General features: G+C 41.8%; 1 protein-coding gene across 3 annotated transcripts; it reads right to left on the reverse strand.

Moving 5' to 3' along the window:
* Positions 1 to 269: 269 nt before the first annotated feature.
* On the reverse strand, positions 270 to 10,295 carry LRRC42 (leucine rich repeat containing 42). 3 transcript variants are annotated; one of them, XM_050962317.1, is made up of 8 exons: positions 10,064 to 10,295; positions 8,381 to 8,868; positions 6,746 to 6,877; positions 5,554 to 5,672; positions 2,902 to 2,990; positions 2,696 to 2,809; positions 1,375 to 1,459; positions 270 to 762 (listed from the first exon to the last, which is right to left on the reverse strand). In XM_050962317.1, the coding sequence occupies exons 2-8, from the start codon at positions 8,851 to 8,853 to the stop codon at positions 503 to 505; spliced, it is 1,272 nt and encodes a 423-aa protein (XP_050818274.1). In that variant the 5' UTR covers positions 8,854 to 8,868; positions 10,064 to 10,295; the 3' UTR covers positions 270 to 502. The 3 variants fall into 3 exon arrangements, with proteins under 3 accessions (XP_050818274.1, XP_050818275.1, XP_050818276.1); XM_050962318.1 differs by lacking the exon at positions 10,064 to 10,295 and adding an exon at positions 9,423 to 9,604; XM_050962319.1 differs by lacking the exon at positions 2,696 to 2,809.
* Between the last annotated feature and the right edge of the window lie 398 nt (positions 10,296 to 10,693).

A 10,693-nucleotide genomic window follows, 5' to 3' on the forward strand; every position in this document is an offset into this window, starting at 1 on the left:
GTCAGACTCATACTTGCTACCATAGTGATGACTTCAAACTCTGATGCCCACAATGCTTTCTACTAGCAGTAGGAGCTGACTAACCAGAATCTCTCAACCCAAGTAAGTTTCAAGTTCTACACTGTCCTGGTGTTGTGTAGAGTGCTACTGAGCGGAAGAGACACAGTTGGGCTAAGTGGCGATCAGTTTCTGCCACTGAGGATGCTGTACAGAGCAAGACTTAAGGAGAACCATTTCCCTCAATGAGTTATGCATGTCACAGGCATTAGTTAAGGATGATGACAAAATTTATTTGAAAAAATTATGTATAGAAAATATACATTAGAATGATCATCTCTCCACCTCTTGGGTCTAGCACTCCCCTCTCCCACCACGAGTAGCTATACTTTGCTGCTATGCTACTGCTGTTTTTAAAAAAGATGAGTCTCCTTTCTCCATACACAAATTCAAATTGATACTTCTAACAACTTTACCACCAGGAAAAAAGGGAAATCTTTCTAAATCAATAGGTATTCAACAAGTCCCAATCTTCCATGGTCAGGCACATGTGCTTCTGCTTTGAAGTTTGTTCTCTCTCTTGTTCAGTTAAACTTTTCTCTTTATTTTTCTTTAATTGGTGGCTAGCTGCAGCCTCCTTTTTTAATAAAGGGAAATGGCAATTTTGTACTTTATCCTTATAGAACTGCAAGTTTTCAGAATCTTTTGCTCTAGTCTGCACCAATGTGCACTTGACTGGTTCTTCTATCCTGCGTCTCTTTCCATCTACAAAAAACCCAAAACACAGAGTTAAGCCTGCTCTCTAATGCAGTATGTGCTTGGCACAAAGCTATTAATCATTTGTTAAGCCATGTTTAGTACAGTTGCAAATCCTTAATATTTAGAAATATAATCAAATTTTCAATATTTGGCTGTATTTAATCAATACAACACGAGATTGTTTTATATTACTTAATTTTTGTTGGGACATGTGCTAATCATATTACAAAGGGAGGAATTTGTGCTTAACTTAATCACTTTATACAAAGGCAGATGACCAAGCTGAAAATGACCTGGGTCACCAGATTCCAGCTGCCTCATAAACTAACCCAAAACCCACTGAGGCCAACAGACTCCCATTGGTTTCAATGCACTTGAGCTCAAGCTGTTAGTGAGTTGGATTTACCTATGTCATATTCCATCAGATGAAAAAAATATTCACTAAAAGCAAAGTCAATCACTTTTTAAAGATGTTGTATAAGTGAAAAAAGTTCAGTTTCACAAGTGGCTGCAGGTGTACATTCAATATGCCACTTTGGTTTTTAAAAAAAAGTTTAGTGTAAAAATAATATACAAACTTAACGAACAAGTTATTCAGAGCCTCACACAGTTACGTACAGAAGTGCTGAGCTGCCGTTCTGGACTTCAAGTTTTCCTTGGGCTTGACAGTTTTCATAGCCAACTGCTCCCACTGCAACACTGTCTGAAACACGATTTAAATTATTTTGAATGATTTTCGTAGAAGAAATGATCATCAGAAACTCTACACCTTATTCTTTAGCTTTTTTATGCCGTATTACCAGTCAAAGATCACTTATACAGCAACATCAGTTTTCAGTAAAAGCTTTAAGTATTAGCAACTTAACTAAAATATTCCCTCCTCCAATTCTTACGGACGCTATCTTATCAAACAGGAATTCTGATGCATGTATGAAGCAAGATGAAGGACTGTGGAGAAACAGGAAACACACTTGCAGCTAACATGTCCCTTTACAACACTTCCATTACAGTAGGAGTCTCTATGGTTGTGATTCTCCTCTTACATGCTGGAGCTTCTGTGTGGGCAGCTTTAAGCTGCATTATAGAACTGTGAGCCACATTTGGATGGTACGGCACACATGGACGTTGCACCAGTTTATCTAGACTGATTTAAAATCAATTTAATTAAACTAGTGCAACTTTCCTCCCACAGACATGGCTTTAGACTTGGTCTTCACTTAGAAGTCATGTCTATCTCAGTCAGGGATGTGAAAAAACTACACCACAACAGACATTGCTATGCCAACCTAACCCCAGGGTAGACTCAGCTATGTCAATGAATATTTCCATCAATGTAGCTACCGTTGTTCAAGGAGGTGATGTTTCTATACCCCCGCAAACCCCCTTCAGTTGCTGAAGGCTGTGTCTACGCTGTGCGGTTATGCTGGCATAGCTATGGGGATGTGGCTATGCCCATATGGTCTTAGTAGTACAGATATACCCCAGCGTGTTACAATGAAATTCCTGCACTTGTAATTTCCTTAACAGAAGGGTAAACAAAGTGTGCTGTACCATCCAGTGTGGCTCAGAGGTCTCTAATGAAGCTAAAAGCTGCCCATACAGAAGCTCCAGCCTGCAATGCTTTATTTTGCTTCAAGTGGCCTCACTGGGTGCACACAGAGACTTAGTCTGAGCACATTATGTGACAAAGTGAAAATACCTGCACTCTGCTTTATTCTCTACAAATTTAGGTTTGAGCCTGACTGTCAGCAAACAGTCAATGCAACCTCTGGATACTTCCTCTGGCATGTAAGAATGAAGAACATATCTGTTTTCTCAGAATTAAGTAGTAAAAAGATATAAAACCTCTCAACCTCACTGGGTGATGTGAAATGACTTGTGACTGAAAAGGACAAATACTTTGGTTTGGTAAAATTAAAAAAACAAAAACAAAACATACCTGTTCTGCCCATCCCTCTGTTTTGCAGTTACTATGATCAAATTCTTTCAGAGGCACTTTTGAATGAACTAAGCTTATTTGGGTCTGGAGCCTCTGAATGACTGCCTTAACATCCTGGTGAAAAAAGGATATAAAGCAGACTCTGTAGAAGAGCATTTGATCATGCTGTACGTATATAACAGACTTGGGTGGAAATTCTGTTTTACCTTGAGACCTGTTTCAGAAATATCCAAATAATTCAGCTTCTTGAAAGAAAAAAGGTACCCAATTCCTGTATCAGTGATTTCAGGGTTACCTATAAAATCAAAAAGGTTTAGATTAAGTTGCATGACTATATAGGTGTGTACTGCAAAACTGTTTTTTATAAAGTATTAAAATGTAGGTGCGTTAAAAAAAGACAATATAAATGTTACACGAGCAAGCAGCCAATTATTCCCCTGGTAAATATTTTATAAGCTATTCCGGCATATTTATATGAACATGCTCCATGTTTTGAAAGTTACTTGAAACTGATTTTTTTTCTCTTCAGAGCAAAATTAAGCTTTCATAGACTGCTTCAATTAGGTTAAGCATTATAAATATATAAGCCATACTTGTGCATATGTAAATACACATTTATTGCACAAGAAACTAATGTTCTTTTAATGTAAGGTTGCAAAGTCAAGCACCAAAAGATAGGAAATGCCTAGGTTGAGGCTGCCTATGCAACCTTAATGCAGTCCCCTGAGGTGTATGGCTTATGAACCAGTGTTTAATTACATGGTTGTATATTTTTCATTCAGTGAATGGAATGGAGGCTGCTCACTTAATGAGCAACTATTCAATATTTTCTTTTCTCCTTGTTGTTCAACATGTGGCCCTATACTTTATTTATTGCATAATATTCAAACCTATTCTCAAGACAGAATTACTTTTCTCATGAGCTTTTCTATGGCACTCATCACAATAGTATGAGTGCTTCACACATTTGTTAATGTTCACAACATCCCTTTGAGAAGAGGGGGAATTACATTATCCCCATTTTACAAATGAAGTACTGAGGCACAGAGATTAAGCTCAAAAGTATCCACGCATTTTGAGTGGCTAATTTGAAACAATTATGACCTGATGTCTGAAACTATTTAGCATTATATAGCATTTTATCTAGTCAAAGCTCCCAGTGACCTCAGTTGTAGCTGTGAATGCTCAGCATTTCTGTAAATCAGTCACCAGTGTCTCAGGTCAGGCACCCAGAAAATGAGGAACATGCAAATAAATAGTCACCTGTGAAAAGTCAGACTTTTCACATCTTGCCCATTATCACACAGGGGCAGAATCCAGTTCTCCAGCGCAGTATTCAACTACCTTAACGGAGAGACTGTCCCTTCTCTTTCGGTAGCCTCCTGCCTCATTAACTACACATCTTCCAACTTTTGCAAATGAAGCAAAGATCCGACCGACATCAGTCTCTTTCAAAATATAATCCTGACTCATTCCCAGAGCAGGTCCATACAGTGCACTGAATGAGGCAGGGACGCTGTGGGGAAAAAAAATAGTAAGTGCTCATGTAATTAAAGACTATCATATTGCATACTCATAAGGGGGCCAAATTAGGGTTACACAGACAGGAAACATCAGAATTAAGGCTAACTTTTGAGTGCTTGACTTTGCAACCTGAAGTGTTTTTAAAGTAGCATTTTGTATGCAATTTCTTAGGTTTCCTAAAAAAGCAAAATAGAAAAAAAAAAATGTAATCAGGCAGCTTCCTCCTTCATACTGCCTGGTCCAGTGGGGGCAGCACTGAGAGCACAGGGGAAACAGATTCCCTGATCTCACTTCAGGTGCTTAGACCCTGCATGGTGCAAAGCTGCAATTGCAGGGAAGGTTCTGCTCAGCACGGATGCAATTGTAGGGAATTTAACTGCTAAAATCTTTAAAAAAAAAAGAAAAAAGAAAAAAGTGTCTAGTGAGACTGTGTAAACTATAACTTTTCAAAGGCTTATAACTTGGCAAAATTTGGGCAGATTTTCAACATGGTCAGCAAAAGGCACATCTGTCAAAGGCCACCATCTTCCAAATTTCAGGTCCCTGTTCCAGAGCATGGAGGTAATAGAGCTTTTCAAAGCAAAGGTAACCAGAATTTTTTAACATGGGCAAAACAACATTTTTCCCTAGCCTTGTTCTTGGAAATGGCTGAATGATTCTGGCTGGAGTTTTCCAGAAGAAATCAGCCTAAATCAGACACCGAGCATAGAGTATTTCACCCCAAATGGATAAAGTTTGGTAAAGTTATAAGCAACTGAGAACACAGGATAGGAAGTGACAGGCAAACTTCATAACAGCTGGTGCTGTGAGCCCCACAGATAATCAGCATCCTTTGTTAATGTCAAGTTCCTAAAGTTTTCTTTTGATGTTGTATTTGAGACTAATATGACGGTGACCTTAGTCTTGTTCTCTGTGTAAAAAGTTTACATGTTGAATAGTCACCACCCTAGCAGAAAGACTAGACAAAGGATGATAGTCAGGTTCATGTCATATTTAGTAGTAGTAAAATACAAAACTTAGATTATAAATTCAGGGCTGAGTCACTCAGCTTGGATATTGACTAGTTCAAGTTCCATTTTGGAATGCATAAATGTTCATTTAAAGGGTGTATTTATGCCAATCAAGGGCCTGATTTCTGCTTTCACTGACTTTGGTGCAGCAGGAAAAGGCTATAGGTGCAACATGTGAATTCTGGCAAGTTGTCAATGTTTGGACTCCTGATTTCAGGGCTAATTTTGAACAATTGTCTCCTTTCAATATTAACTAGGAGGAACCCTAGATAAGAAGTAACTGTGTTTCTAAATTTAAATTATGAGGCACTTTGACACACTTACAAGACAAATCTAATACAGAAAGATTTTCAAGTCCCCTTTTCATCACTCGAACTGGCGCTGTCATTTTGCGAAGGCCTGCATCTGACAAACAATTATCCTTCAAGAGGAGCCGAGTTACACTAGGATAAGGAAAGTAAAGTTAGTTTGTAAAGGAATAATTTCAAAGTTTTTAGTAAAATTGTTAGCATTTCATGTGAATCTTCCCTTAACACTTGCTCAATCTACCACTCCTTTGCTGATATTAAAAGGACTAATAAAACAAGAGGCCTCTTTGGTATTTTCCCTGTTCCCTCTGAAGGCTCTGCTGACAAACAATTCCCAAAATTTCACTGACACAGGCAATACTATAACACAACAGCTTGCTGACACAGGCAGTAAGATTCTTTGTAACCTAAAAAGTTAAGGACAATTAGGCTTGTCAATTTCAACCCCATTCAAAACTGGAGAAGGAAAATCCTTGCTTGACATATAGGAAAGGACAAAATTGGTATGAGATACGAGGAAGGATTGCAAACAAGAATAAATGAAATCCCCAAAACTTATAGATCTACTTCCACAGCATCCCTTTAAATCACAACCTTGAATCAAATGCATGGAAGTCTTATACAGTAGCAGTTACTAATTAATAAACACAATTAACCTATAACAAAGTTCCACAATATTCTACCTTTTAGATCTCTGGACGCTTGAAAAGACTTATATAAACATTTTAGCAAACACATACTGGACAAAATATGTAAATTAGGAATGTCTCATGCTGACATACTGATTCAGTTAAAATGATTATCTTGATAAAATTTTCTCCCAAAAAATCAATAAGCAAATTTAATGGGAAAGTCTACAGCAGTTAGAAATTAAGTTTTGCAATAATGAGTGTATACTATAAACAGAAAATGAAAAATATACAAAACAATTGGTCCTGATGTTGGATTGTAGAGTGCTTTTATTTCAACTTCATAATTGTAGATCATGTCTAAAGACTCTGTACATGCCTGGTATCATGCAATTTGTGTTATTAGTTCTGATGTTTGCTTTTTTCACCTGAATAAGAGAATGTATAAACAACTAAAAACCCCAATAAAAGCACTTGTTGCCTGTGAAACTTTCCTTTAAAGAGACAGTGTGTTTCTGTGATTTTCTTGGCGATGGAAAAGAAAATGCTGGTCCGTTATACATATAAGTATATTGGTACCTAGACAGAGCTTCTTTGGTGATATGTTCCAGCAATTCATGGTTATCTCCAAGTTTACAACAGGAAAGATCCAAGCAGGTCAGCTCCCTGAAAGACTTAATTTCTTCAAGTTTTTCAGCAATAACCAGATATCTGTAAAGAGCAGAAAGCTATCAACGTTTAGATGCACTAAAGGTATAGTCCTAGAAGGTGCCTACTCTCTGCCATATGAAAAATGCCCCAAATGAGCACACACCCTTCATTATTTACCCAGGCTGTAGTCCACGTGGAACACATGCTCAAGTACTTACTCAATGTCTTATACCAACATTGTGTCTCAGATCTGACTCAAAAAGTACTTGCTCTGTAACCAGTGACTTCAACTTGCAAAGACAGCTATTACAACTAGATCTCAAGCTATATCAGTCCCTTCCAGCAGCACTGCTTGCCAAATGGTAAAACTGACATTTCATGGCCAAAGACAAAAGCCTTGATTAGAGAAATAAAGAGAACACAAAGAGCCTACAACGGAAGCCATCTTTCACCCACGAAAAGGGCAATTCATGAGCAGGCTGGCAAAAAAATTGATCATTCGGAGGATGAAGTGACACCTAGTACATCTCATGTTTTTTATGAGAACTTTCCTATATTGCTCATGCTACCTGATGTGCCTATATGCTTTGATTTATACTGATCCATATTTAAAGGACTGAAAAGACCATAAACTGTGTGAATGTATAACACACACACACACCCCCAAATTGTTATAGCGTAGGAAGGTACTACACCAGGGACAAGGTTTTAGAGGGATATAATCCTATTTTAAGCCTTGTAAGAAGAAACTCCTCTTGTTGAGTTAGAACTTGTCCAGAGAAGAGTGGAGAGGGAGAACATCCCTGGTCAAGGTGTTTTTAATATGGAGGGCATGCAACACATCTAGATATAAACAGGAATTAATAAAATGTAGTACTAGTCTTCTGACATCAAAACCTCTGATATAATTACAAGACAATCCATTTCTCCCCTGTACCTTGGCGTACTGATACCCTTAAAATGAAATGCAACAGTAGACATGGAATCTCCCAGTAGGACTGTGTGCTAGAACATTTTGCTGGCTATACAAATCAAAATAAATGCTGAAATGCTTACAGAAAAGGGTTATTAGTTCAGACACAATTTAATTATTAACATACCTACCTCACAGGCATGTTAAGTTACACAAACTTTTGTCTCTCACCAACAGAAGGTCCAATAAAAGATACTACCTCACCCACCTTGTCTCTCTAATACCCTGGGACTGACATGGCTAAAACTATCCTGCAGACAACAAGGTATGTATGTTGTGAGGATTAGGTTTTAAAGCACCATACAAGTACAAAATGTTAGCATGTTAAAAATAAAGCTGCAGGTTTTATCCTTCAATTCAGGTTGCAGAATGTGTTTGGGAGGATTTAGAGGATTAACTGGCAGTATTAGGGGTTCTGCATTATAGATACAAGAATTAAACCAAGTGCTATTTACCAACAATACTTTATGGAATGAACAAATATAATTTAGTGATCCAAATCAAGGAACTGTTTATATTTAAGTACAAAAATGAAACACTTGAGTAAAACACTGGCAGAGCCTCACATTTATGTTACTGAATGCACTTACCTATTATGTAAACATAATGAACAAAGCACCAGACTTCCATAAGCCTCAGTAAATTTTTGTAGTGCTCTGAGTCCTGTAACTGGTTCTGTGAATTTTTGCCTTGCTTCTGCAGCAGAAAAAAGCTTTTCAGCAATCTGCTCTGGAAAGCCAATCAACGAATCAATATGATCAACATTGTCAGAAATATAACCCAACACTAAGCCAAAGAGAGACTTGGCTGAGTACCGGAGATTCCCCTCCTTAGTATAAGTAAAGATGAAATGATCTGTTCTCTCTCTCCTTGCACTGTCATCTTCTCTGTTCATACAAAGCTCCACAGAGAATCCTTTGGAAAATAGTCTAAAAGGCCTTGGCTTTGGAGTGGCATTTTTTACAGTGCCAGAACCCTGATTTACCATATACAGGTGCCCATTTTCACGCACATATATTGGGCCTGTGTCCAAAAGGCTTTCTGACTTGAGGCAGTAAGACATTCCCCTTTACAGTTTCTGCAAAAACAAAAAGGAGAGACATAAATAATTGAAACAAATTATACTATTTTGGAAATATATCAATTCCAAGTTAATTTCCTTTGGTGCCCTAGGCAGCACATTATAGTGTACCCATACGGTACAGTGAAAGCGTGGCTGCGTACGATACATATACATCCCAGCCGCCAGCAAAACAAATATAGGGAATAGAACTCAGGTCTTTTCCACACACAAGTACTCCTTGATCATCAGTACTAAGACGTGTTCCTCTGATTGCATTTAGCAGAGCACAGTGCTTGCTATATGGTACACACTACAGTACTCAAAATGAACAGGAGTACTTGTGGCACCTTAGACACTAACAAGTTTATTTGTGCATAAGCTTTCGTGGGCTACAGCCCACTTCTTCGGATGCATGTAGTGGAAAATATAGTAGGAAGATATATATATATACACACACACAGACACAGAAAACATGAAACAATGCGTGTTACCATACACACTATAAGGAGAGTGAGCAGTTAAGGTGAGCTATTATCAGCAAGAGAGAAAAATAATGCAGTATTCAGTACATTACAACTGTTGCATTCAAATAGTCCTGTACGTTGCACATGGCTCGTTAAAATGATGACTGATTAGAGCTGTGGTAAATTGTGAGAGCGCTGCAAAGTCTGTCTCATGCACCATCTCCTTGCTCAACGGTGCAGAGCCGGCGGCGGGGTTTCCATCTGCGCTGCCATGACACCGGCTGGGCCTGCCCTCCGCTGGCGGCGGCGCGGAGCAGCAGGACCCGGTGTCTGTGCTAGGCGCAGCCACCTGGCGGGCGCGGACGGCGGGACGCACCAGGCGCTGCGCGGCCCAGGGGCTCCTGCGCGGAACCTTTCCGCCCCCTCTGCTGAGGGCCGCGGGGCGCAGACGGGCTAGGCCGGGGGGTGTCTGCGCCTTCCCTGGCGCCGTCCAGCCGCGGGCTCAGCCCAGCCGGCCTCGGCCCCGGCCCCGGCCCGCCCCGCCCCGGCTGGGCCCCCTCAGCCATCCGCTGCCCACCTCGGGCGGGGGACGGTCGGGCCGCTCCGAGGCCTGGCCCCCTGCCCTTGCCGGGGGAGGTTCGTGCCCCTCAGCCCCGCTCCTGGCGGGGCAGCGCCCCCTTCCCCGGGCCCGCGCCGCCCCGCGGGGTCCGTCGCTCCGACGGTAGTTTCCCCGGCCCCCGACCTACCTGCCCCCGGGCACAGGCCGTCCCGACAGCCCCCGCTGGGCGCGGCCGCTCGCAGGGGCCGGGGCTCGACACAGGCCAGTCCCACCCCGGGAGCGCCCCGGGGCCACAAAGGGGAGATCGGGGGCGCGCCGGGGGAGCTGAGCCAGGGGAGCGCGCGTGCGCGGGCTGAGAAAACGACGGGGAGCCCCAGGCGGGAGCGCGCGGCGTCTCCGCCCGAGACTAGAGGCGAGTCCCTGACGCAGGGGCGGGGACCCAGGGGAGATATGGGGCTGGGGTGACAGGATCATGGAGGGAGCCGGGGCTCTTTGATTTGGAGGGGGCATGGGGAAGGAGATGGGGGGGCATCTGAAGGTGCTGTGGGGCATTTGGAGGGGCATCGGGAAGGGGCTGTGGGATTTGGTTGGTATAGGGAGGGGATGTGGGGCATGGGGGGGCTCTGGGGTTTGGAGGGGCATCGGGAAGGGGCTCTAGGATTTGGGGGGTATAGGGAGGGGATGTGGGGAATGGGGGGGCTCTGGGATTTGGGAGGGGATGTGGGACAATGGGCGGGGGCTCTGGGATTTGGAGGGGGTATATGGAGGGGATGTGGGGCAATGGGAGGGGATCGGATTTGATGGGGACATGAGGAGT

Source organism: Gopherus flavomarginatus, chromosome 7 (genome assembly GCF_025201925.1).
Source record: "Gopherus flavomarginatus isolate rGopFla2 chromosome 7, rGopFla2.mat.asm, whole genome shotgun sequence".
NCBI classification, from domain to species: Eukaryota; Metazoa; Chordata; order Testudines; family Testudinidae; genus Gopherus; species Gopherus flavomarginatus.

Coding starts and splice junctions, on each gene's coding strand:
- LRRC42 (XM_050962317.1), bottom strand. CDS start 8,853: ATGTCTTACTGCCTCAAGTCAGAAAGCCTTTTGGACACAGGCCCAATA. Junction 6,878..8,380: donor TCATTATGTTTACATAATAG/GTAAGTGCATTC, acceptor TGCTCTTTACAG/ATATCTGGTTATTGCTGAAA. Junction 5,673..6,745: donor ACCAAAGAAGCTCTGTCTAG/GTACCAATATAC, acceptor TCCTTATCCTAG/TGTAACTCGGCTCCTCTTGA.